The sequence below is a fragment of the Ambystoma mexicanum genome, chromosome 11 (assembly GCF_040938575.1).
Source record: "Ambystoma mexicanum isolate Mex_15411 chromosome 11, UKY_AmexF1_1, whole genome shotgun sequence".
NCBI lineage: Eukaryota > Metazoa > Chordata > Amphibia > Caudata > Ambystomatidae > Ambystoma > Ambystoma mexicanum.
In genome coordinates, this window is record NC_090934.1 from 889,970,454 (window position 1) to 889,998,010 (window position 27,557).

The 27,557-nt window shown below is 45.7% G+C and overlaps 1 protein-coding gene across 1 annotated transcript in view; it reads right to left on the minus strand.

The window, feature by feature from the left end:
* LOC138503894 (mucin-5B-like) overlaps window positions 1-27,557 on the minus strand; it is a 1,431,798-nt gene that overhangs the window by 1,219,757 nt on the left and 184,484 nt on the right. Inside the window, exon 9 of the mRNA XM_069623965.1 lies at window positions 6,310-6,436. Within this exon, the coding sequence (XP_069480066.1) occupies window positions 6,310-6,436 (127 nt within the window). The remainder of the gene's footprint in view (window positions 1-6,309; window positions 6,437-27,557) is intronic.

Consider the following 27,557-nt stretch of genomic DNA (forward strand, 5'->3'; position numbering starts at 1 on the left):
GGCCTCTTTCTAACTGTGCCCACCATCTACAGTCCACCTGGCCAGGTTGCCCTCTTCCTCTCAGAGTGGCCTGACCTCTGTCCTCTCTCCTTGCCTCTACCTCTCAACTTCCCCTCCTCCGAGATCTCAATATCCACCTGCATGCCTCCAATCACTCCTCTGGGCTCTTCCGCAACCTCTGTAACTCTCTCCCCCTCTCCATGTTTCCCTCTGGTCCGACTCACTCTGCCGGACACACCCCATATGTTCTCCTCAGAAATCCCCCACTATTTCCCTCTCACCAATCCTCTCTCTTGGACTGACCACTTTCTGCCCTCCTCTCACCTGCAATGCCTTGTCCCTCTGGAAAAGACTACACCAACACTACCAACTTCCTTCTTGGTCATTCAGCCCATGAAGCGAGTGTCAGTGGCCACCTTTGCCTCTACCTTCTCTGCTCCTCAAACTCCCTCAGGTGAATCACACTCTGACACAGCCCTTTTCAACCTGCATCTTCCTATCTCCAACAATCTGGATATCCTTGCCCCTGTCACGAGAAATCCTCTGAAGCCTACTTCCAAGTGCAACTCTTGGTATGGCTCTGACCTCGCCGGCCTAAAACGCAAGTGCAGGGTGGCTGAGAGGAAGGGAGGGCTTCGGGTGCATCCTCTGATAAACTGGCCTGCCGTTCTGCTCCAAAAACAATACAGATTCTCTCTCCTCTCCAAGAAGAGGGTTGATATTCAAGCCTGCATCTCTGCGGCCTCTAACAACACAACAAAACTCTTTAAAATCTGCAAGGAGCTTGCCAAGCCTACTGCACTCTTCACCTCTCCTGTTTCCTCCCAGGCCCTCTATATGGTTCTGGCTTCTCATTTCACAACTTAAACTCAGGATAGCCTGTCTTCACTCTCCTCTTCCTCTTTCTCCCCCTCTACCTCGTTCAGGCTCTCTTTCTCCACCTCTCCCTCCCCTCCTTGTTTTTCCTCCTTCTCACCGACAAAACCGGACAATGTCTCTAGACAAGTCCAATCTATGAAAGTGTCATCTAAACAACTGCTCCTTGCTCTTCCAGAATCATCAAGAACCACATTGCCACCCTCGCTTTCAGAAATCACTCTTTCGGCATTGGATATTTCCCCTCTCTCCTCAATCACTCCCTTGTGCCTCCCTCCTAAAAAAGCCTTCTGCAGATCCTACCTTTCTGGCAAACTATTGCCTGATATCTATCAATCCTTTCTTGGGAAAACTCCTGGGAAAGCTGTCCATCTCCCAGCTTACTCTCCACAATTAATCTGTTGGTTGTCTCCATGACCATCAGTCTGGCTTCAGAGAAGCCATAGGCACAAAAACTGCTCTCCTGATCACCGATGAAGATCTGCCCTCTAATCTCGACTCCAGCTCTCCCTCTGTTCTCATCCTCCTTGACCTTTCCTCTGCCTTTGACATGGTCAATTACACCACTCTGATCAATCGACTCGGTGAGATCCTGGACATCACGGATCAGGCCCTGGCGTGGCTGACCTCCTTCCTCCTGGACTGACCCTCCCAGGTCCAACTTGGGTCCTTTCTCTCCACCACAAATCCCTCCACTTGTGATGTCCCCCAGGGCTATATCTTCTCACCCCGGCTCTTCAGTGTCTATCCGGCCCCTTTGGCCTGCTTGATCTCCACCTTCTCCTCTAACTTTCAGTGTTATGCAGATGACACTCAGCTCTCTTTCAGGCTCCCCTCAGCCTCCTCTCCTCCCTCGCTCATTCCTGACTGTCTATCAGCGATTCAGGACTGGTGTGCCTCCAATTATCTCTGCCATAATGCCAGTAAAATGGAGATCCTTTTCATTGGAACCCCTGCTCCCGCTTTCCCTCTCTCACTCTGGCTTCCCTCCTTGGGTCCTCTACCTTCACCTTCCTGTGAGGCAAAAAACCTGGGTGCCGTCTCTCTCCTTCTCTCCTCACATCACAGACATTGTCAAGAAGGCACACCTCCAGCTGCACCTCCTCAGAGGTATTCTATCTTTTCTTACTTTCCACCAGAAGATCACTGTCTCCAGACCCCTGGTTCTCTCCAGGCTGGACTACTGCAACCGCCTCTTTCTCAATCTGCCTACCTCTACTCTTCGCCCTCTGAAACTAATCCTGAACAGGACTGCGAGACTTATCCTTGGCCTCAAGCCCTCAAGCCCAGGCACCATATCTCTCCAGCTCTTAAATCCCTCCACTGGCTCCCAGTGGCTGCAAGGATTAAGTTCAAGACTCTCTGTATCATCCACAAGGCTCTCTAGGGCCAGGGATTTCATTACATACAACTCTCTCTTCCAAAATACCTTCCTTCTAGAGCACTTCGCTCAGCTGCCTCCACCTCTCTGAGTGTCAGATGCTTCTCTAAGCAGAGATTGGGGGTAGATATCTCTCTCCTTTGCAGGTGCCTCCCTCTGGGATGGCCACCCTGCCCTTTTCGGACCTGAGCCAGAACACCTAAAGCTCTGGAAGCAGCTCAAGACCATCCTTTCCTCCTCTGCCCTCTCTCTCTCTCGCTTCCTTGCTAACTTACCTGTTCTGCTGTGCTGACTGGTTGCTTGGCACCCCATGAGTTCACCAGGTACCAGGCTCCTCATGACCAGTCTTCCCTGCACTGCCTCCGGACCTACCATGCACTTAGGGGCTGTAACTGTTACCCCTACAGCCCCCCTACTTCCTGACTTACCCAGAGCCACGCTGCCCAGCTGCACTTACTCAGAGCGTGTTAGCCTGATCGCACATCCCCATTCCCTCTCCACTGCACTTCCCTGCTCCCTTCCCATGCAACTCACATTGTTGCACTTGCACGGTCCGAATGACTCAAGGCCCAGCAGAATTGTTTGTCTTGTCTTCCCACTGTCTTCCCCCCTTTTCTTGTGGCACCTAGAAACACTTGTGTTATAAATGCCATATCATATCACATCACCCACTCATTTCCCTGTATTTTATCACTTGTCAAAATGTGGCTGTGGGTTTGTGGCTCTGCAAAGCATTGTTCCTCATACAATTTCACACGGTTTCACCAATCCGTACCACATTTTAAAAAGTTCCTTGATTGGACCTTCCAGACATTACTGGCTACATGACATTTGGACATCCCATCCCTTTGCCCAGATGTCAGTAAAACTCTACATTTGTTTGTGGCTTTTGTGGCTTGGCAAAGCATTGTTCCTCATACAATTACACACTGTTTCACCAATCTGCACCAAATTTGCTTAGTTACCTGTTTGGACTCTCCGGGCATTACTGGCTCAATAACATTTGGAAACCCCAGCCCTTTCCCTGGATTTTCGCACCTTCACACATGAGACGGTTGCCTGAAAACAGTGATACATCAATGTGGTCGTAGAAGGACCAGTCCTAAACCCTAGAATGCATGGTTTATGGGACATTTTCACTGCAACAAACTACACCATTACATGGTGAGGCAATAGTTGGGGAGATAGCAGAGTAGTCCCAGTATTATGTAGCAGCACACCAAATCTAGCATCCCCCCAATGTCAGGCCCATTCTAAGTGCAGTTTTCTTCAGATTGCAAAGCACATTAAGGGATAAGCGAATCGGAACAGTGACCTACAGGATCATTGATTTTCAAAAACTGATGAGAGTGTTGTCATTTCTGTCCACAAAACCCGTTTGGAGAATGGTACTTTTTGCTAGGAAATACATTAAAAAAAATCACGGACAAAATTCATCATTGAAATTGAAAAAGTGTAGGAACATCACAAGTAGCATAGCACATTAACCTACAACATTTGTTTACAAAAGTCAAAACTAAAAAAAAGAAGAACCTCAAAAAATTAAGCAGAAGAGAACATTCATCTACAAAATTCAGCAATAAAATTCAAAACTGACAAGTGCTGCCAAGACATTGGAATTGTGCCATGAAACACTTGTGTATAGGTGCATAATAAATAACAAATTATTCAATCGATCAAGAGCAGAGTTGTCCCAATGGTGAATTACTCATGCAAGACCATGGTCACCGGATGTAGCAATGAAGATTAAGGATCAGCAGTGCTAGATATGAATAAATGCAATGCACAAATCCTATCAATAAGGCAGCTCTGTGTCAAGATGGCGAGCAATATCATTATAAGGCAGGCACTCAAGCTGAGGGTTAAAAGTACCAGTTTAATAGGGACTGTTTTAGAAGAGTGGAAACTAAGGGAATTTACCTCATCAACAAGATATCTTCACCTTTAAGTTCCAACAATAACACTTCTGTGTTCAGACACATTTTGGAGGTTCAGCAAAAGTCTCTTGAATCCCCAAAAGTGACTGGTTCCATAAATTCCAATACAGTGATCCCTTTCCGGTATTGTTACTCAGTCTTGTGGGCTCAGGGGGTTTGAGGGTCTCTTCCTTTATTTAGCTGTTCCATACGTAGATTCAGATTTTCTGCCTCCTGTCCTTAACTTCTCTGAGATCTCTTTGCCTTGGTCTCAGGGACCTGCATACATCTGCAAGTTAGGCCTGGACTGTGGCAACAGCTAGGCCTGGGTGAGGTTGAAAGATGTCTCAGAGCTTCCACCAAGGGGATGGCCACCTGAGCTTTTATATAGGTTGGTTACGGGTGCCTTCTTCACCTCTCTGTCTTAGGTTGCTGATTCTAGTCCCAAATGTCCTTCCTTGACAAGTTGTATTGGTCTTGTACCTAAGGGGACATTTCCTGCACATCTGATTTACCCCCACCCCTTCCCCTTTCTCTTAAACCTGTTACTTCAACCTATCTCCTCTGGTACACTCAACATTAGGGCTTATTTACTCGTTCTCCAGAACCCTAAGGGCTCCACCTCCAGTCTCCTTTGCCTTTACTCCCTCAATATCTCTAGCTATCTCCTGTTGAATATGATCCACCTTTACGCTTTTGGTACCTAAAAAGGCCTCTGTCTGATTCTGATCTACTTCATTCATACTCCTCCTGTTGTTTGTCATCACCACCTCCATTTTCTGCTTTACCTACTCTCCACCCCTCCAGATATTCCTCCTCAACACCTTTCTCTTCTCCTTCAACTTCAACCTCTTCTGCTGCCCTGTGGCCACCTCTCCTCACCCTCCTTCCTTTTTCTACATCATCATCATCTGCTCCCACCTCCAACTCTTTCCAAAACTGCTCCTTCACTGCCTCCAAATGTCAATGCTCCACCTCACCAGCTCTCAATTCCTGGATTCCCTCTCACAATGCTGTCCTGGGAGCAGGCTCTTATACAGGGTATGGATTGGATGGACACTCCCTGATTGGCCAAACGATTTACCTGCCAAGAACATCCTCAGTCACTGGTATGCTCTCTAGTTTTGACTCTTGGGAATGAGTCTTCAAATATGCCAGCCACATCTTAAATTTCTTTCCAGAATGTTCTCCCTGGTGGACCTGCTTCAGCGGCTGCTCTCTCCCTGCCTGTTGTTGTAATGTTTGCAGCCCCTAGAGTGTGTGTGCTCTGAACTCCAATAGGTGTGCGTGAAGTCCAAAAACCAGTTCGCCATGCATGTGGTTTAGTTGCAATGTTTCAGGCTTTTGCACGTTCTGGCAGCATCTCTCTGGACCTCCCTGATTCTAGAGATTCGAATGACAAACCCCTTAGTATCGTTCAGAAAAAAAAACGTAACACTTTTCTTTTTAATATCTGATCACCACTTCCCGTTCATTTACTTCCTGATTTCAAAAGATTTAGCATCTCCCGTGTATAAATTAAGGGTGCATAGATACTTAATGGGTCGTTTACAATACAAATTCCGTTCATTCATAACAACCTTTAAAGCTACTGCTGTCACTCACAGCAGTTGTTCATAATCAGGACTCTACTTTGAAAGAAGCCTAGCAAACGCATGCTTGAGGCCTTGAAAAGCCTAAAAGAATGTCAAACAAGCCAAAAGCTGCACATAAGAACCGTGCCCTGTAAAACGGGTTTCTAGGCCTTTCTATGGACGGGAGGTCAAACCGGGTAGAATGGAATATTGCGAAAAACCTGAAAAGTACTACTGGATGAGACTGGCGTCTCGCCAATTAAAACTATAAACATCACCGTTTCCCTTCCCAGTGTAAACGGGATAAGGGTCAGTGTTGCACAAACAGATGAATCCCCATCGACTAATGGCAGGACCTGTCCGTTGTATCTCTGGTGCCAATATCATGAGTGTGTGCCACTCTTTGACAATTGTGTACAGATGACCAAGCCTGAGTCCCATGCATCCCAATTTTCTTTTGTTCATGTACATCAACAGTTTAAAATCGTGTAAAGTATGTGTCGATGATACTGCAGATCCCAGTACAAAGTTGAGCAAGAAAAATACAACATGTTGTCCTTACTGCAGACGATGTCTCTCCATCCATCCAGGCGCACGTCGTTGGCAGAGCAGGCATGCACGTAGGATCCGAGAACAGCACACAGACAGGCCTCATGGTCGGTACAGGCGCAAGTATCATATTTACAGTTCTAGTAAATAAAAGAGACAGTTATATAACTGATGCACATGCCTCCCCTCCCCAAATGCATTTGAATGGCAAACAATGAAGGAGTGTTTTGTGGTTTGATCAGCATTTTAATTATAGCTATTCTTTCTCATTAACTCCATTATTTAGTTTACTTTCTAGAAATGATATCATATTGAACCATGTGCAGCCAGGTGATGGGAGTGGGGACATGAAGCCCCAGCTATCCACCAAACAACACACAGTTTTTGAGAACCCATTACAATGAAGTACACAGACGTTTGAAGAGATACTCTAAAGTTCTATCATTATTTTAGCGCAGATCTAGCTGGAGAGCAGTGGAGCATTGCACAGAGTTTGGGTAGTTGGCATTTGTGCCTGCATCTTTTAACAGTAGCACTTTTTGTGAGGTTTGTGCATCGGTATGTGCATCCATTGAATTAGTCCTTGGTCAGGTGTTGTTGAATGAGCTATGTTTTGAGATCTTTGCAAAATTGGAGAATTATGTGGGCATTCTGAGCCAGGACTGGGATCGAGTTCCAGAGGGTAGGTGCATGACAAGAGAAGGACTGTTTGCTGGTTCACTCTTTGCGGGCGAGTTGAGATTTAAGCCTGTTGGAGGATTTGCTGTTGTGGGATGTATTGACCCACTCTGCTATACTATGCAGCATCACTCTGCTATTTATGGTGAAAGAAACAGCAACAATGGCAGCAAAACTCTTGTGCGCACCATAATCTCCAAAACCACGTTTTCCAACACACAGAAAGATAACTGCACAACCTGCTACCCATGGTGCATGTGTGGTGGAATAGAGCACACACTGCAGCAAAAGTGCAAGTGGGCTCCATGACAAGCAAACATAGAGTGCAGCGGGAGCAGCAGCACTTTGCAAGTAAAACTCCAAAATGTGCCTGTAAATGACATTTATTTTGCTGCGAAAACTCTTAATTGCCCCTAAAATCCATTTAATCCAATGAAGAACTGTGAATGTACAAAGTCCTAAAATGTGAGGAGCAAACATTTTCTCAGAAAAACTGGAGTGCCTGTGAATGACAGCCCCTGTCAAATCTGTGTGCAGCACACTGGGCTACCTGTGAATTACAGCCCTGTCAGGTGGGCTATCCTGATGAAACTTCAAAGTTATGTAAACTAAAAGTCTGCTGGATTAGCAAACATAAAAGGATTGGTGCTAAAAGGAATACAGATCTGAGTTGTTTTTGATTCCACAGGTTTAAAGCTGCGAAAGTAATTTATCTATGTCATTTGATGCAAGTAGTTTGGTTTCTGCTGGATTTTAAGTCAAGAAATTAAGAATAAATCAGCCTAGCTGGGCCTGCAAGAAGTGGAAAAACGGGTTTCTCCCAAGGGGAGGGAAATCCTCTCAGCAGAAACTCACTGGCATATTATAATTGTGGGTTAGGCCAGACTTTTGTCTGTAGCCAGAGAAGGAACAATGGCAGAACCTCCAGGCCAGGAAATGGACATGTGAAAAGGTTGTAAACTGCTCCTTGAAGGAATTTTCCAAAGGAGGGGGCTACTCCTCGAGCTGAAGGGAGAGACAAAAGGCAGACCCTTTGCTTCTAAGAATAAATAATGAACAATTTTTAGAGACTCATAATTTGTTATCCAAAGTGGTGAAAAATACAAAAATGACAGATTTGTTAGTCTAATTGTTGGCTTTACGTTTCAAGAGGCAGTGGAACTGTGTAGCATATTCTGGACAGGAATGGCAATGTATGTGGTTTTATGCGAACTGTATTAATGCTAGAATTGTTAAATTTTACACACACATCCCTTTGGTAAACACACATATTTGTGGAAATTTGCAGAAAGTTTGGAAAATGTGTTCATGGTGAAATGGACACAATTCTGCAGAAAGGTGAAACAAGGTCTCACAGCTGTGGGATTTTGAGGAACAGATACTACATAAAATATGGAATCTTTGTGTGTGATTTTTGTAGAGGTTACCAATGTATAAATATGCATTTAGGACAAAATTCGATTTTGATACTAGTGGCTAGGGGAGGTTTCTAAGGACTGTAAAAGCCAAACCATAAATGTGACATCATCTGTCCTTGATCCAATAACTCAGATGCAAGGCAGAGATGAGGCTCTGATCCAAACCCATTTCACAGGGACAGGTTTAGTTAAGCCGGCCCATACACCCATTTCTGTGATGTCATTTGAAAGGATAAATAGAGACAGCTGACAACACAAACTCACTCACTCTTCTGCTTCCAGCGAAGCACTTTGTTCCAGCATTCAACATCCAGCCTTTAACATCCTTCCAGATCCAGATGCCAAGAATCTTGCTAAGCAGTAGCTGAAGCATTTTCAGCAAGGCCTCAATCCTCAAACTTATTCTTACAACCCAGTGAAGCGCTGTGGTGCGAGAAAGCTTCCTGAACTAGCATCCTGAAACTATCTGGCTTGCTATCATAAGGCTTGCCTGATGAACTCGCTATCCCGCTGATTTGAAATACCCAGAAAAAAAAGGGCAGATCCTGTGCAGCTCCGGTGACCGGCCTAGCTGATCCAGTCCCGCGCCTGATGTGCTGTCCTTCCTTGATAGACCCAATCCATTCATCAGAACCGTAACTGTCCAAAAATCTTAAATCCCAGTGGATTGTGAGTATTAATAGGACACTAGAGAACTATTGTATACCTTGCTTGTCTTGTTCCACTGTAATTTTTTAACTATCCCTTCTTTCATAACCATTAACAATCTTTAGTGTTATCTTCTTCTGTCTAGTTGCTAAAGTGTCATTTTCATAGTCATCTTGTTTGTATAACTCTGATCCATAAGTCCCACTTTGGGTGTTTGGACTGGTGCCGCCGGGGAAGGTGATGGGGATCTGTTACTGAAGTCATGAATCAGTCTCAGAGCTTACTTTGTCCCGACTTGGATGCCTTGCCCAAACGCTCTAGCCCTGAGTAAAAGCATAAGCCATATTTTCTGGTTCTAAACTGAAGGCCTTGTTCAAATTTGTGTCTTTATTTTTGAAAAACACCTCTCACTAAAACCTCCATAACGCCCTCAATTTTTAAGGTATAAGCAAAATCTCAACTCCCACTTGTACCTAACATCCTTAGCTATATCTACAACCCAAAGTGTTAAACAGTGCGATTGACCCGTTATATCAAAAATCGCATAGGAAAAGTTTGACATTTTGAAGAGTATTACACGTGTGAATTAGCTTTAAATTATTTCCCTCTTGGCCTTTGAGATTTCAAATATTTTCTATTGATTAAATCATTGCTTGTTCTTGCTTCCATCTGTTCAAAGTGGCTCCCATAGAAATTTATAATAAATTAAGCATTTTTGACTAAGGGTGTACCGAATAGTACATTTACTATTCGGCTGAATACCGAATAGTTAGCCAAAGTATTCGGCCGGAACCAAAGAGAGAGCCAAATAGTAGTTTACTACTAGAAATGTGTCAATATATGCATAACAAGCCAAAACTGTTGGATTTGCCAATGCTTGTTTTAACAGGACTTGAGTGAAGGACATGCATAGTGCTTATTAATAGATCATAGCTGTAACTAAGCTTTAAAAGGGGAGTTTTATTATTGCTTGCTTTCATTGCCTAATAAGAAATTTGGTAGAGAATAGTAGCTGTGTGCGAGTTTTCAGACGAAAGCTGCAGGCTTTATTATATTCAACAAAAATTGCCAAATAAAATAAACAGGTGCGTTTAGGCACTACATGGTCCGTTGTGGAGGGAACAACCAATTGCAGATTTCTAAAGAGGGACTGGGAGATGTTTGGATGGAGTGCTGTATATTTTAAATTGAAGAACGACAAGCGAAAGTTGAGAACTATTAACGTTTCCCACAGAAAGGGCAAGTTTGCATGTTTGTGCTGTGAGAAAGGTACACAGCATAAAAGCCTGACAGCATGTTTGACAGTGTGGTATACATACATCTGGCTACTGTACTGACACTCATTTCCACGGAAAATGCACACAACGCAGTGTGTGGAAATTGATTATATAGGGACTTATTTGCAATGGAAAGTAGTTTCTAGCAAATGCAGCTAGCTAGGTTTTTCTTTTGAACAATGGTGTAGTTTTGGTCTTTAACAAGCACTTGTTGCCTGAGGGAGGGGTCTTATTTTATCACATGTTGTCAAGTAAGAGGGCACAATATACAATGTGTCTTTGGGGCGCTGTGTCCTGTCGATGGTTCCTCCCTGCTGCCCTAGCTGCCTGGAATCTATTTCTACAATTGTATTCTTTGAGTGTATGTATGCATCCAGGGTGTTTCTGAGGAATGTGAGACCTGCTATCAGAACTACCAGGCTGCAGGGCTAAAGACCCTTTTCCTGCCAGCCCCCACCAGCCTCAATCGCCATATGAAACCAGCCAGTGGCAGGGTGGAGGGCCCAACAATGCCTAGGCCCAGGCATGGCTGCCTTGTCTAGCAATGGGTGGCGGGTTGTGGCCATTTACATGCAAATCCTGAGCCTGGAAGGCGAGACGGCATCTTTGAAATACTACATTTGTTTGGGACTGCCTGTGAAGTTTGACGCTTTTCAGCCTGGAGATTTATGGTGCTGTGTTTTACGGCTGTTAGCAGTAAATTTGGTTCAGGCTCAACATTTATAATTCCATTAACTGGCTGAAGAAGCCTCCCTGGAATTTCTAGAAGTTTTACCCATTCTTCAGCACTGAAAACAATGGCAAACCTGCCAGGAGGGAGTTAGAATTACAGCCACTACTTAAAGCTGGGATCATGCTGTGCTTTTTACCTACACAATGCTAGGATTATCACAAATTATGCATTCAGCTCCACCCAGAAGAAGTACTTTGCAACTTCAATCCAGGCACAGAAAAGACACTGGCATTTAATTGATGAATAATGTCATGCTTATTTTCCCATTACTGGTATAATGTTGAGTGGTGCAGATCAGGAAATGGGTTCATTGCCAGAGCTCTTATGTTGTCTCGTACTGGTGACTGTGTAGTCTGCAAGTCAGGAAAGAGAAGCATTGCATGCGTTCTGTGTGTGTCTCAGTACTGGGAGAATGATGCATGGTGCTGGAGATGGCACACAGTGACATGTTCCCCTTCTAGCCTGCATCCGTCTGAGTGACCGCAGCTCCCCTCCATGTTCAGCAGTGCTACCACTACAAGCCAGGGCATAGTTATGACAATGTAATGGGGTTGTGCTTATATGGTGCAGTGTGGAATGATATAGCGGCCAGTCCCTAGATTTATGGTGCTGGGGCCATTTATCATTGTCGGTCGGTTTGATTTTTCTGATGAAGTTCCCCATGTTTGTCAGCAGTGCCCTGCATTTTGAATGAGCGTAATGCCTTTTCCTGTGTACCCACAGATTTTCACCACCAAGCCCTTCACCACAGACATGTGCCCTACCCATAATCTAACCTTGCATGTGGGTCTGCTAATTCCAAATGCCTAGCAGATTCACGAGCGGCTATGCAGCAGATTTCAAAACATGCTCGTATGGAAAATGTAATTAGAAATGAAAAGCTTTTTTGAACAGGTGTTTTGCAGCATTATTCCCTTGGCACCCAGCTATCGCGCTTCATGCACCTAGTCATATAAAGTGCAGTTCATGCATCATTGAGGCCACCCTGCAATCCCTTGGCGTGATGGCCCGAACATTGGTGTTGAAACGGAAAGAAGTACACTGGGAATTTAGTCTGCATAAAATTAAATGAATGAGCACGCGCGTGGCAGAGTCTCGTACGCCCAACTGGAATACGTCACTTTTTTTAACAGACTCGCAGTGCCGCTCTGACAAGCTGCTTTGGATGTCCTTGAGGTGCCTCTGATCACAGTGTATGTGCGCTCTGACTCGGGGAAAGGCAGCTAGCTCAGTGCAGTAGGAGGAAATGCGCAACTATGTCCCTTGGTAGTAGGTGGATAACTTCGGCTTCGAGTAAGGATTCGAGTAAACTTCGGCCGAAGCCGAATAATTAGTTTTCAGCTGACTTTCGGCGGAATACTTACTCGAAACTGAAGTTCGGTACACCCCTTTTTTTTTTTTTACCACATTTGGTGTTTTTGCTCAGCAAATTTCAAAGCCTTTCTGACAGTTGAAAAGTCAATTCTGTTTTTCTGTTGTGTTTAAAGGTGGAAAGTGGGAGTGATATTATGTTTGATCAGTGTTATTCCTGAGTACCTGCTCTCTCCTCACATCTATTTAAATTGAATATTAGTGGGTTGTGGGCTGTTGCAGGGGGACCCCCTAACCACAGTGCTATCTGTTCCAAACCAACCACCAAATCTTCTGTGCTGCATTATTTTTGTGTTCATTACTTGATTCCCAGTGCATTGAAGATATTATTCAGTGTTCTGTCATCCCATTGGTGATTGTTGTTACCTATTAAAATATATTGTGATTTAAATTCTAAATAATTAAATAAATATTACCTTTGCAAACTAGCCTGATTCCTGTGTCAGTATGACTGGGGGGGGTCTCAGGAGAATGGTGTGATATGAGTGGTATATCATTCAGAATATTGAATTTATAGATAAAAATAAATAAGGGTTTAATTTGCGCACAACATGCTGGGCGAGACTTGGGTGTGTGCCAGATTGAAATCACTTACACTGCGCAAGGGGCATGTGCCACCAGATATGTGGAGCGTAGTCACCAGGTACGCTGGTGTGCTACTTGTGACTGGTCTGTAGGTGATACATGCAGTCTTGAACAGTATCCTGGCTTGCAGTGGAAGCCAATGTAGTTTGCGTAGGATGGGGTAATTCGGTCAAATTACTGTGCTCCCCATAATGAGACGTGCTGTAGCGTGGCGGACTGCTTTTAGGGGAGCTAAGTGAGCAGCTGGGAGCCCTGTCAGGAGAGCATTTCTCCCTTCAATGTGCGAGGCCACTAGGGCCTGCACTATGGTCTGGAAGTCCTGCGGCGGGATGAAGGGTTTGATTTTATTAAGGGGAGAGATTCTGAGCCAGGCTGTGTGGGCCTTCTTGGCTATTTGTTTCTGGAAGGACAGATTGCTGTCAATGTTGAAACCTAAGGAATTTTCTGAGTCTGAGAGCTGTGGATGGAATCCTTCTAGGTGCATATCATTGACCCATTATTGGACAAGTTGTTTTTTAGCAGGCAGACCAATGAGGATGAATTCAGTTGTGGATGTGTTTAGTTTGAGGTAGGGAGTGGACATGATTTACTTGCATGTACAACTGAGTATCATCTTAGTTTTTATGGAAGGCTATATTGGAATCTTTGATGAGAGTACCCAGAGGCTTCATGTAAATGTTCAAATGGATTGGTGAGAGGATGGAGCCTTGGTAGACTCTGCAAGCAACATGGAGTCAGTTAGAATGCAACAGGTTCATCTGGACAGCCTGGTGTCTGCCTGAGAGGAAGGAGGTAAACCAATTCAGGACAGTGCCAGAGAATCCCATCCTGTCAGCAAGGGGGGAGAGAAGGATGCACTGGCCGATGGTATCAAATGCATCCAAGAGGTCAAGTAGGACAAGGAGGCATGAGTCACCCTCATCCTTGATTTGGAGAGCATCATCCACCACTTGGATGGTGGCTCTCTCGATGCTACACTTTGGGTGGAACCCTGACTGATAGTCATTTCGGAGGTGGAGTTGTTCGATTCTGGCGGGTACTTATGTAGCAACTACTTTTTCCAAGATTTTGCCAATAAACGGGAGGTTCGTAATGGGCCTGTAGTTCACCAGTTCGTCTAGATCTAGGGTTGGTTTTTTCAAAGGAAGTCAAATGAGACCAGTCTTGAGGATGTCTCTGTGAGCGATCCTTCTGCGAGGGAGACATTGATGATGCTGACAAGTGAATTGAACGCAAGCCTGTTATTTGTTTAATGGTGTAGGCTGAAATTCTATCATCAGAGTAAGAAGTAGGTTTGAGGGAGGCAATCATTTGTAAGATATATGGGGGAATGAGAGAAGATAATTCAGTCCAGAGTGCAGTATGCGTGCCGGGGTGAAAAGGATGCTAATGCTGTGAGAGGTTGATTTGATGGTCTCTTGGATTTTGTCTATTTTTTCAATAACAAATGTGTTGGTTCTGTCACATTTTTCCTAAGTTGCTGGTACATCGAGTACATTACTATTTCAAAGAAGGCTTTGCCCCTGTCAGAGGCTGCTGCAATGGTGGTGGAGTAGTAAGCAGCTTTGGTCTCGGTAATCAGAATCCTGTGGTTTGCGCATTGAGATTTGAGGTTGGTGAGGTCTCCTAAGTTATGGTTTTTGCACCACGGTTTGCCTAGGGCTCTGATTGAGCATTTGTTGGGGGCTAGCTTGGGGATGTACTATGGGATGGATAGTTTGGTCTTAGCCCGGCTTTATTTTAGGGGGGCATGAGTATCCACCAGCTTCATAGCAGAGTTGCTGAATAATTCCAGGAAGCCCAAGGTATTCCCTGAGGTGTGGAAGTCTGCAAAGTTTGCTTCTAGCTCCTTGACCAGGAAGGTTTTGAATGAGCGGCATTGAGTGAGGGGGATTTTAGCCTGACCTTTGTGAATTGCAGTTGAGTGGGTGACTGATAGTGGGATGGTGGCATGGTCAGACCAGTCAAGTGGGATAGGTTCTGCATAGGTGATGCAGGGGGATGGTGTGCAGACTAGTCTAGGGTGTTGCCTTTGTTGTGCTTGGGGCAGAGAACAATTTTCTTAAGGTCCATGGACGTATGGAAGTGGTCAGTGCGAAAAGCGTGCTTCGAGTGTGGTTGTCAGCCTGTGACTCGGGGACGTTAAAATCACTGAGAAAGACATTATTTGAATGTGCTAATTTGGCAGAGGAGAATAAGCTGGAGTTGTCTTCAATGAAAGAGTCTCTCCTGTGAGGTGGTCTGTAGATGAGGTGGAAGTGATGGATTCCTTGTGTAATTGAGGGAACTGGCAGGTGAGTGATTCAAATGAGCTTGGCCAATCGCTCCTGAAGATGATTGACACTTAACCTCCTGCCCTCCTGGCCGGTCGGCATGTTGGCTGCAGTAGCCTTGGGGAAGGAGGATGTCAAAAACATGTGGTGAGGATGGGTAAACCATGTTTCAGTGAAGAACAGGGCATCAAGGTTGTACGGGATGAGGTCAGCAATCTCTGAAGCGTGAGTGTTAGGAAAGATTTCCCTTAAGTGCAATTTTCCCTCCATTTGTGAACCCCCGCCCCCATTTTTTGCTTTTGTTTGGCTTACCAAACCTGACTTTTTCCAGTTGAGCACAGCCTTCAACTGCACTCCTCTGGGCTTTTGCTCATTTGTTATGGGAACACTGACATGTGCTTCAGGCTGTCATTACTAGGATACTATGTTTCCCTTAGTCGTCGACTATGTTACCATTTCTTGGAAACTTTTGATCTATGTGCCAAGTTCCTTACTGTATCACACACAGGGATCCTTTTTGTATGGCCTTAGCCACCCTCTAATGAATATTTGGTGTCTGTAAAAGTGTGCCTAGGACGAACTGGTGGTAGTATTTTGACTTTGTTTTTATGGACCATACCGCATTTACTGCGTTTACCATGTTTGGCCCAAGAACTGTGGCCAGTGCCTTAAATGGCCATGCCACAAAGTCTTCTGTTTTGTGCTTGGGCCATTTTGTCCCTTTGCCTTCCCCCAGGTCGAAAGACCCGGGTATTCCTTATTTGTACATGGAGCCTCCTGCGAAAACCACATCTTTCGCAGGCTCCTGCATGTCACGTGTGCTAATGCCCAGGAAGAGGGTTGGGGCTGTTTGGTCCCAATCCACACTACTGGTGCCAGTATATCTGGTAGCCATGAATCCTTTATTGGCTAAATGAGATATGAGCGCAAACCGAATCTTGGATAAGGGAAGAGGCTCTACATCCATTCCAGATCAATCAACTGAAGCTCAAACCTAGCTTCATAAGGAACCAAGCATCCTTAACAAGAAATCAGACTCGTGGAACCACCAGTGATGTGCTAGGAAGGTTTGGCAACCTGACTCCACTGCTGTCCCGTCAGACCCCTGCTTTTAGATTATACCAAGAAGGCCTGTAAAGGCACTTTGCCCCTTTGGAGTAGTGGGAACAACTACTCTTGGTACCTCCTCCTCACCCTCAAAAAGATCCTCTTCGGAAGTGTTCCAGGGCCATCCAGTGAACTGTCCAGCTCGAACACAGGGTATCACAGGGTATCGCACAGGAACGCTGGAACGGTGCCAGCCTGAGTTGAGACTCAAGACTTTGGGAATCGCTAGCTTGTGGTCCAGAGCCCTCGCCCGCTGGGTTGTGATTTATGAGAGTGCATGACACTGCGAGTATTTGTGATCCCTGTATAGCACCACTGTGATGTCCATTGCTGAAAGTGCCTATAGCTCTACCCTACCATGTACTGAGACGTGCTGCACCAGAACTATCCTTCTCCGTTCTTCGAAAGCTGAGAAAAAGCTACTTTCCCGCCACAGATGATCATCCTGTCCCACAGCCGCTGAGAGTCGTAGTGTTCTGAAACTGCAGGGTTAACACCTACGAGCGAAGTGGGCTAGACTGCCAAAGCTTGGTCTGAACTGTATTGAGAGCCGTGAGTACTTGCATCATGTACCAGTGTCCCCCTGGCACATCGATCCCTTTTTACACATGAGAACCCCTTAAAAGATACTCAGCTTGGCTGAGCTATACTGGGCCCCAGCGGCTACTCCCGAACTCCGAAAAAGTCACTCTATCCACAAGGGTAGACCCTCCTGTTGGAATAGAAATGTTTTCTTCATTGCCTCAAGCCCCTTCCTGTGCAGCAACAGCCACCTGAAGAGAACCTGCATGTTGTTAACGCACACATTTACTTTGAGCGCGAGGCTCCTCACTTCATACGGCTGGACTACCTAAGTTAGGGATTGACTTTGAAGAACAGCCTAGTTTGATACATGTGTTGAACTGACCCCTTTGTGTTGCAGGTTGACGTTATTTTCTCCCCTATCATCAGTACTTGGCTAAATGCATTATTGTATGTTAGATAGTGAATAAGCGTGTGTGGTAATTGTTTTCTTGATAACTGTGGTTTAATCGTGTTTTTGTTATAAAGGCCTCTAATAAATGTATTTTTGATATACATCCCACTAAGGTTAATCTGTGGAGATTTACTGTGTGTGCTCATTGTGGGCTTCCGATCACTCTCACCCCTCCTGATACTTAGGGCCTCATCACGAGTCTGGCGGTAACACTTAAATGCGGCAGTAGTGCTATTACCGCTGCATTTGAGGGTCCGCCAGATCATAGCCTTGGCGGATTTCCCCCCATCTCTGAGCTGGGGGGAGATTCGCGGCAAATTTGCCGATTTTCGTGTTATTACCCCTGGCGGTAAATCCGCCGGCGGTAATAGCGCAAATTTTCCCCATTGGGCCCAATGGGGAATGAGGAATTCCTGAATGGGCCCAATGGGGAATGGGCACTAACCGTTCTGCCAAACCCGTGATACGGCGCTAATAGCGCCGGGGGGTTTGGCGGTAGGGCTAATAGCGCCGGCGGTAATAGCGCCGGCGTTACCGCCCAACTCGTGATGAGGCCCTTAGTCTTGAACGCCTGCCAAGCTACCGAAGATTGGTCTGATTTGTCCATAAGGTTCCCCTGTTCCACTAAAGCAGGGTGGCTTCCTAAACTCTTGCCCACGAGGTCAGAGTTTAGAAATCCATCTTAACAGTAAGTGACTGCTGAGCGAGCATTGATCAACATGAGCAGCCGTATGCATGTGGTCTGTGGGTGTTGGACGGGGGCAAGGGCAATAATGATGAATTTCGCTAGCGTAGCTTGCCGGGGCTGCCCATGGAACTTGGCCATTCGAACCCTAGTGAAAATGGCGATGTGCTGTGGAGGGAGGAGACACATGATGATGTTGTTTTGTGAGTTGCAGCAGTAGTGATTAGTTTGTAGGTGAAATGCAGGGTAACGAGTAGGGCTCTTGGCCATATCATGTCAGAACAGGCACAAACAAGTGAGGTCTTTGTCTTTGCATGTCTTTTGTTGAGGACGCCAGCGATGAGGACACCTAAGGAGGACTGATTAAATATTTGATGGGTGGAGCAACTGAGTGGCAGGGTCTGGTCACCTGCCCAAGAGCCTACTCAACACTGTCTGCCTGGAGCTGGTCTACAGTCTTCAAGTAGAGCCTTAGAAGGCTTGACTGACTGCACAGAAATTCATAAAAATAAAGGAAAACATCATTACCAGGTGGCTTTATCTGAGCCAAATAATTCTTGCATTTCCTCACGAACTAACTTTGAGAAGGCCAATGAACCAAGTCCTCAAACTGTATTGTACCCCTTACCTGATATCAGAGCTGGCACAGCCTTAGATCACTCTGCTGAGTGCCCCATTTTGATTTCTGAGATGGAGCCACAGGGAACAGAGTAACAAAATAGGCATCCGATTGTCCATCTGAAGCCGTAGGTGAGTGATTGTCCCTTTTGGCCCATTCTCTGCTCCATTGTGTCTGTCTAAATTGCTTTCCCCCTTTAAATTGACCCTTGCAGCCCTCATTTGAATGCAGCCCTCATCTGAAACACCTACGAGTGCATTGTACGTCCAAAGCCGCAGGTGAGTGTTTGTCCTTTCTGATCCATTCCCTTCTCTGTTGAGCCCATTTAAATTGCTTCCCCACTTTAAATTGAACCCTTGCAGCCCGCGCCCTGCGCAAAGCCCCTGTTTTCCTCTTCCTTATTGTTCTCTGGCCTGTCGACCTCCCAGCCCCCCCTCCTCCCCCGATTGGTCCTCTCTTTGCAGTACCTTCGTTCGGAGGCCTAGACTCATTTGAATCACCTGCGAGTGCATTTTAAACCCAAAGCCGTAGGTGAGCGTTTGCCCCTTTCTGCCCATTCCCTGCTCCATTGAGCCCATTTAAATTGCTTTGCCACTTTAGATTGACCCCTTGCAGTCTGCGCTCTGCCCACATCCCCCTGTTTTCTACTTCCTTATTGTGCTCGGATGGCCCACCTACCCGCTTTTCCTCCCTAATTGGTCTTCTGCCTTGCAGTACCTTCGTTCGGAGGCGTAGCCTCATTTGAATCACCTACAAGTTCACTGTACATCCAAAGCCACCGGTGAGTGTGTATCCCTTCTGGCCCATTTCCTGCTCCACTGTGACCGTTTAAATTGCTTTGCCACTTTAAATTGACCCTTGCAGCCCTCACTTGAATCACCTACGAGTGCGTTTTACACCTAAAGCTGTAGTGGGTGTTTGTCCATTCTGGCCCATTCCCTGCTCCATTGTGACCATTTAAATTGATTTCAAACATTAAATTGACCCTTGCAGTCCTCATTTGAATCACCTATGAGTGCATTTTACATCCGAAGCCGTGGGTGAGTGTGTGTCCCTTTCTGGCCCATTCCCTGCTCCATTGAGCCCATTTAAATTGCTTTACCACTTTAAATTGACCCCTTGCAGCCCACACCCTGCCCACAGTCCCCTGTTTTCCCCATCTTTATTGTGATCCAGCCCGCCTGCCTCCCAGCCCTCCCTATTCCCCTGATTGGTCGTTTACACCTTCAAATTACAACCAACCAAGGCAGTCCACTGCACGTGCAGCCTATAGTCTAAGGGCCCCAATGGCAAAGGGCAGCTCGTGAAGAAGCAGCTCCTGATCATGTCTGCCGATGTCCACCGGATAAGCAGGCAGCCGTCAACGAGCATCTACAGACAAAGTAAGCGGGGTGCAGATATGGGGCACATCAATCACTGCACCCTACTAAACTGAACCCACCCAATGGCCATGTTAGATCACAGTGGTAGGGTAGTCATTTCCTGTACTTGAACCACTCAGCCTACCTATGCCTGACAGTCTTAGTCAACATATACCTCACTGATACAAGGCAGCCACCCTGCAGCCTCATCTAGGCAGAATTGTAATGTTTAGCCCTGCACCAGAATTGTGAGGATGATCATGCATCGCATCTAGGTGGAATTGTAATGTTTAGCCTAGTGCCACATCTAGACAAAATTGTGAGCTTGATAATGCGTCGCATCTATGTAGGATTGTAATGTTTAGCCTAGTGCCACATCTAGACAGAATTGTGCGCTTGATCATGTGTTGCATCTAGGTAGGATTGTAATGTTTAGCTTTGAGCCACATCTCGGTAGGATTGTAATGTTTAGCCCTGCAGAAACAGTCTTCTACTGGCTACCAGTTTCCATCCTCAACGCGCAATTGATAGCACACCTCTAAGTCAGTTTTTGGGGAGGAGGAGGAGCATAGGGAAACTTTGTTGAAACTGAAACCAGCTAAACCGGAAGGACAACTAGTGTATGTGATGACCCATTCCTTGCAAAGCTACAGAATTAAAGAAATCATCAAGAGGAACTGGTCTATGCTTCAACTGGACCTTATTTATTTTCTCAAATACCGACATTTGCATACAGAAACAGCAAATCATTACGCAACAGCCTCATAAAAGCCTCCTAAAAGCAGAATTACCTCGAGAGCAAACAGGGAATGTCAGTTATCGGGGCACGCATCCATGCCACAATTGACAGCACAGCAGCAATATAATTACAGGCACAAGCATTACTCAGCCACATTCAGGAAAGAACATTGATTTAAAATATTCATGGACATGTGATTGCACGAATGTGGTATATGCACTGAAATGCCCATGCTGTCTGTATTATGTGGGCATAATGCGCAAAGCCAAACTCAGGTGGACTAAGCACAAGTCTGACATTAGAACGCGACCTCCAAATCCCCTGTCGCCACACACTTTATTGAGGCTAGGCATACAGTAGCACAATTAAAGTGGGTGAACTTTGAGCAAGTGAAATTAGGAAGCCCGGGGGTGCGATCTACACAAGACATTGGCCCTCATCACAAGGTTGGCAGAATGGGTTTACTGGCACTGGAATGGTGCCGGTAAACCCATTCCGCCCTACCATGAGGTCTCCTCGTGGGACCCGTAATGGGCGCCTGGAAAAACCAGGCGTCCATTCCGGGTCCCGCGAGGACACCAGGGAGCTAACAACGGGGCCCGTTGTTAGCTCCTTCCCCATTCCCATTGATCCCTATGGGGGCTCGAATGGGAATGGGGATGGACCGTTCCGGGTTCCTCGGACGGGGAATTACCGGGTCCGCCAAGGTTGCGATGGCCCGGTAAGTCCTCATTTGAGGAACCCGGGCCTGGAATGCGGTAAGGAGGCAACCATGCCGCTAAAAGCGGCATGGTTACCTCCAACCTCCTGATGAGGGCCATTGTTACAGAGATAGATCGTGTGGATTCATCTACTTGACTCGTTGAGCCACGAGGCATGAATTGCGAATGTGACCTGATGTGCTTTATTTAGGTGTACTTACTGTTGATATATGACCTGTGCAAGATTATGAGTAGGTTCTATAAATTGTCCCACGAGATATGCATTGAGGAAGATCATACATTTCTTATGACTTGTACTTATATCTTATATAGCAAGCAGGCAAAGGAAATGGATTTGGATTTTGATCAGCCTTCACATACAGCAGTGGTTTGAACTAGATACAACTGTGATGTGCTGAGCTTTATGTAAATGCACTATGCCTTCAATAAGAACTGTGAGATTGTGAGTGGGTCCTCGATATAGACTCGCGAGGTAAGCAGGACAGCTGATAAAACAGAATTGATTACAGGGACCTAATGTACACCCAAGATGAATCTGACAAAATTTAGAGCCACTTGTTGTATGTACTAAATAACTGCACGTCTAGGGAGCGGGCGCAAGGTACAATGACCAGAGTCCGGTCTGTTGCCCCCCCACCCCCCTTTTTGTCTGTCGTATCTAAATATTTAATTGTCCTCCCGTGTTGTGCCAAACACAGCACATGGATGTGCGGTGGTGACAATATCACATTGGATGACATACACAGTCTGTGACCTTCCACAGACAGGCCTGTATGGCATTACAAATCTAGCTTGTTAACCCTCAGTCCACTAATATTTAGTTGACCACAAATAGTAGTACATGCTTATAGTGCTCAATTACAATAGTGCAATTCCTCATGTATAATATCTATGGACTTTAAAAGACTAGCAGCAGAACATGCTGATGTTTTAAACTGCCGTTGAGTCAACAGGCACAGTCAGGGGCCTACAAACCATAGAGAGCTTTAATGGTTGCCATGGCAACGGGACAAGAAAATGTATTTGTTGATTTGTTGGAGAGTCGGAGGACTCCAGACAGACAAAAGACAGATGACGGGGCATTGACCAGATTATATTTTTAACCTAAAGTTGTGATCCGTAGGTGGATGCGGGTTTGAGCGATATAGTTCCCACACCAACATGGCGGAACGTCAGACCACCGGACTAACACGCATGCGCATGATTGCCATGCTAACGTATATACACAGTGTTCTCGAACCATGCCGTTTCAGGATACCTGGCTCTGAGAACGACTAGATACCCCACAGGTAAGCGCTCTTGCAATCTGGAAACTCTATTACAATACAATAGCGTTGCTTTACAGAACCTCTAGAGCTTGACTTTCACTCTGTTTTAAACCGTGTGATACAGCAAAATGCATCACGCTCTCGTAACACGCCCTCACTAGATTACTTGTTTGCAACATACGGCAGCCCCATTGCTAACTGATTATGTACCATATGGGCTGCATTTTAAGAAACATGATTGGTGTGCATCATACCGGGATGAGGGCAAACACATACATATTTACAGATAGAGGAAGTTTTTCCTGACTGTCATAATTCCATATGCATAGATACAAATGAGTTTTGCACTCAGTAACCTCTTGATATCTTTACTGTGTACAGAGTACTAAATGTGATACCTTTGCTGCCATGTCACAGATGGGCATGTGACCAATCATTATTACTTTACAGTGGACGTACTGAGACCCTGGAGCAGGTTCCAGCTAACTATTCACCGACACCCCCACCCAGCTGGAATTTTCCATGTGGCGGGTGGGTAGTGAGTTTCATTGCATTGTCATGTACATCAGTGAAACATCACTGATGCGTTTGTACTTTTACCCCATAATAAGATTCCCTAAATGAATACCTTGACCTCATCCCTTCAATATGCAGGTTCTATGCAACAAAGAAACATACTGAAGGAAAAAAAAACATACAGGTCAGTGTCCTTTGACTTTTCACACAATTTCTAGAAGAAACAGTACCTCAATATAGCAGTATATCTCACTAAGCACATTCACCTGTTGTATCCACAGGTCTACATTGCACTTTGAACACATTTGGCACAATTAAGCCTCAAATGCCCTGAAGATGGATTCAGATTTTGACAGTGTTGGCTATAGTTGTTGCCCTTACAACAATGTCAGCTTTTCTGGACCCTGTTAATCTCATTTTACCTGTACTTGATGTATATTTTATATGTGCCACTACAATTGATTGTGTTGTTAATATCGATTAAGAGGCAGGATTTCAGTGAATGTAACTGGGATACCTAATTGTGTTGAATTACTATACATCACCATTTAATTTATGGAAATATAGTTTGTTTTTAATATTGCATTATTTAATTATTTCACCGTTTGGTTATATATTTGATGGTAACTGAGGGTAGACTAAACACCCCAATACTATTAAACTTGACTGACTTGAAGATTTACTTCTACAGTTTGTTATAATGTTTTGCTATTTATGCATTTATCACATTGAATTAATGGTGTAGGATTGGCCTACATTAAAAGAAATTTTCACAGGACTTCAGTCCTCCAAGCGTGCAACCGGGGTTCCCTGTTGGAAATAACAGGCCTTTTTTTTGTTTGGATGGTAGCTCGATGGTCTCTGGCAGCCTAGAGGCCATACGCTATTACACCAGAAGTTTTTTTTTTATGTAGGGGTACTTATCGAAGTAGGATCACTATTACAACCCAAGTGTATCACCATAGACATTGGTTGTGTCCCTCCTCTGCTCCTTTTCTATCTAGCAATGTTTAGCCCTGCGCCACACCTACACAGAATTGTGAGGATGTTCATGCGCCACATTTAGTTAGGATTGTAATGTTTATCCTAGCGCCCCATCTAGACAGAATTGTAAGGATGATCATGCGTCGAATATAGGTAGGAATGTTATGTTTAGCCTTACGCCACATCTAGGTAGGATTGTAATGGTTATCCTTGCACCACATCTAGACAGAATTGTGTTAGGCGGAAACCTGTGCAGTTCCCTCTGGGACCACTGCAAAAGATTTAGGACTACAGGTGTTTGGCAGTAAACCCACTTGGTAGCAGTCTGTACCACACAGATTCACTCGGTAGCTGTGGCTGAGCAGTCAGACTTCCCTCAAGAAGAATTAGGCAGTATGTGGAGTATACAATATAGGACAATCTACACGGTAGAACAAGCAAACACGGAACAAGGCTTCGGTGTAAATATATAAAGGTATTTATTTATAACAACACATCTATAGAAAGCACTCTGGCACTAATACGGCTAACAACTTCAATCACAATTACTATACGAAGAAAAGATCAATCCCCCTAACAATAGTTCGACAAGTCTAGGTTCACCGGCATCACTTATTTGCAGACAGAGGTGTATGCGTTAACCTAGATGGCACTCTAGTATTCGTTAGGACGGGAGAGAAAAATAAGGCAGGTTATGAAATCAACTCGGTACCAATACTTTACGGACAAATGCAAGGCAAGTAAGGCAGGGTCTACTGCAGATCACAAAGTTCAGAGGCCAGGCCCACTCGGAGAGAGGCAAGGCGATATGTCCCAAAAGTGTCTCAGTGGAAATGCGCTTCGAGTCTTTATCGCAAATTGTTATGGAAAGGTTGGACCAGTTCAGAACAGAAAGTTAAAGAACACTTGGAGGCGACCCAATGGAAAGGCGAGGATTCAGACACCTCACTCTATCTGGCAGAAAGGGAAGCCAGGCGGGTACGGTACCTTGTTTTTGGAGAGTTAGCTCCGGCGGGGGCAGTTGTTCCTGGTGGTGGATGCACGTCGGGTCTTTGCCAAGAGTAGAGAGGATCTCGTCGTCGAAGAAAAGTGAAGTCAGGTGCACCACCAGGGAAGAGACCAGCCGCGGAGTGCTCCGTCACAAGGCACCACCTTTTGATCGCGGTACAGGGGTAGTGGCTATCCGGTTGCCGAGGTGCTCTGCACAGGCAATTCGACCACTGCGTCCTGGGGCGAAGAAATAGCAAAGGTGACTGGTTGTTCCCACCAGCCAGGGGAAGAGACTCTCCGGCAGGGAGATCTCCTCTGTCGTCGGGAAGTGGTGAGTTGGTTCAGCAGGGCTCCACCGGAGGTGTCGTCATTGCAGGTTGGCTCAGCTTTACCCTCGTCGGATTCTTAGGTCCTGTGGCGACTTCTGAAGATCCAGTCCCAAAAGCCCTGCTTTTATGCAGAAAACCCCCATTCATTCAGCCTAGCTGTCAATCAAAACACTGTAAGTGGTGAGCGGGGAGGCTCACCACTTGGGCCAATCACACCAGAGTGCGACCGGAGTTGGCAAGGCAACTCGGTCCACGGTGCCTAAACCCCCTCCCACACCCCTGTGGTAACCCAGACAGAATGGCACCACTTTGGAGGGTCTCTGTACAGAAGCTCGCCAAAAGTGGAACAAAGGGCTCAACCTTTGGTTTAGGAGTCACAGAGACGAACACAGACGCCGTTTTACAAACCGAGTTCTGGCAGAAAATACCATCCGATAGACTTATTTAAGATAAGTAGACCGGTGGTATGTTAGAGATTAACGAGAAAAAGTATCAATCTCCAACAATGGGAAGAATCCCATAGGGTTATATTCGGGGTCGAATATAACAAGTAGTTTCCACTGCCACCAGCCAAAACTCGACGAGGGGGGACGGGACAGTGCCCCCTCGAATAACAGACCCAGGAGTAATCGAATTACCCCTACTAGTACGTCCACAATAGGATGGTGTGTACTAGTTCTGTTAGTAAATTTAGGTCTAGTAAAGCCAATGGTGACTTTACATGCCCGGGGAGACAGTAGTCAATCCCCGGGTATGGAGTCTATGATGGAGGTCCGCTAGGATGCCCCAGTGCTACGGCACATAGGGTGCGGTGTAACACACATAGAAAAACATATGAGACCCTATGGAGTAAAAGACCCCATAGCCCATTGAACACATTGACAGTTACAGGAATTACACACATTCATGTCCAAGAGTGGGAGAAAAAGAGTCTCACTCTCGGCAGGATGGAAAAAACAAACTCCAGAAATCCAGCAAAGCTGCTGGGGGACTCACCAGGTTAGGAAATTCAGCCTAAACAGAGAATTCTCCCTAACACTCGCCACCCCCCAGACTAAGGGACAGGAGGATTTAATCCACTCCTGGATGAATCTCATACCTCTAGTCGATGACATACATCCTAGAGAGACCATCAGCATTTTGGTGGTGACACCCTGACCTGTGCTCAATGATGAAATCAAACCCTTGCAGGCAGATCGACCATCTCAATAGTTTTGGGTTTTGCCCTTTCATTCGCATTAACCATCTCCAGGGTTAGTGGTCGGTCTGAATGACAAAAGTAGAACCATACAAGTACGGCCTAAACTTCTTCAGAGCCCACACGATAGCAAAGCACTCTCTTTCGATTGTTGCCCACCTTGTTTCAGGATCCTTCAGCTTGCGGCTGATGAAGAAAATGGGGTGCTCCCTACCTTTCCCATCCAGTTGACTGAGTACGGCACCTATTCCTACATTTGAAGCATCTGTCTGCACAATAAAGTGTTGGCGGTAATCAGGAGCTCTGAGTACTGGGGCTTGGCAAAGAGCCTTTTTCAGGTTTTCAAAAGCCTGATTGCACTCCTCGTTCCATCTAACCTTTTTAGGAAATTTGGGCGAGGAGATGACATTCAGTGGAGAAGCTATAGTCCCATAGTTCTCTATGAAATTCCTGTAATACCCAGTGAGGCCTAGGAAGGCTCTCACTTGGGTTTGAGTAGTAGGTGTTGTCCAATTTTGCACAGCTTCAATCTTACTGAGCAAAGGCCTTATTTCTCCACCTCCTACCTCATGTCCAAGATAGACTACCTTACTCTGTCCAATTTGGCACTTACTCGCCTTTATGGTCAGATTGGCTCGTCCAAGAGCCTGCAAAACCTCTCTCAGGTGGGCTACATGTTCTTCCCAGGAATTGCTGAACACTGCTATGTCATCCAAGTATGCCATGCAGAAGTCCTCCATCCCATTCAGAGCCTGGTTTACCATCCGTTGAAATGTAGCAGGTG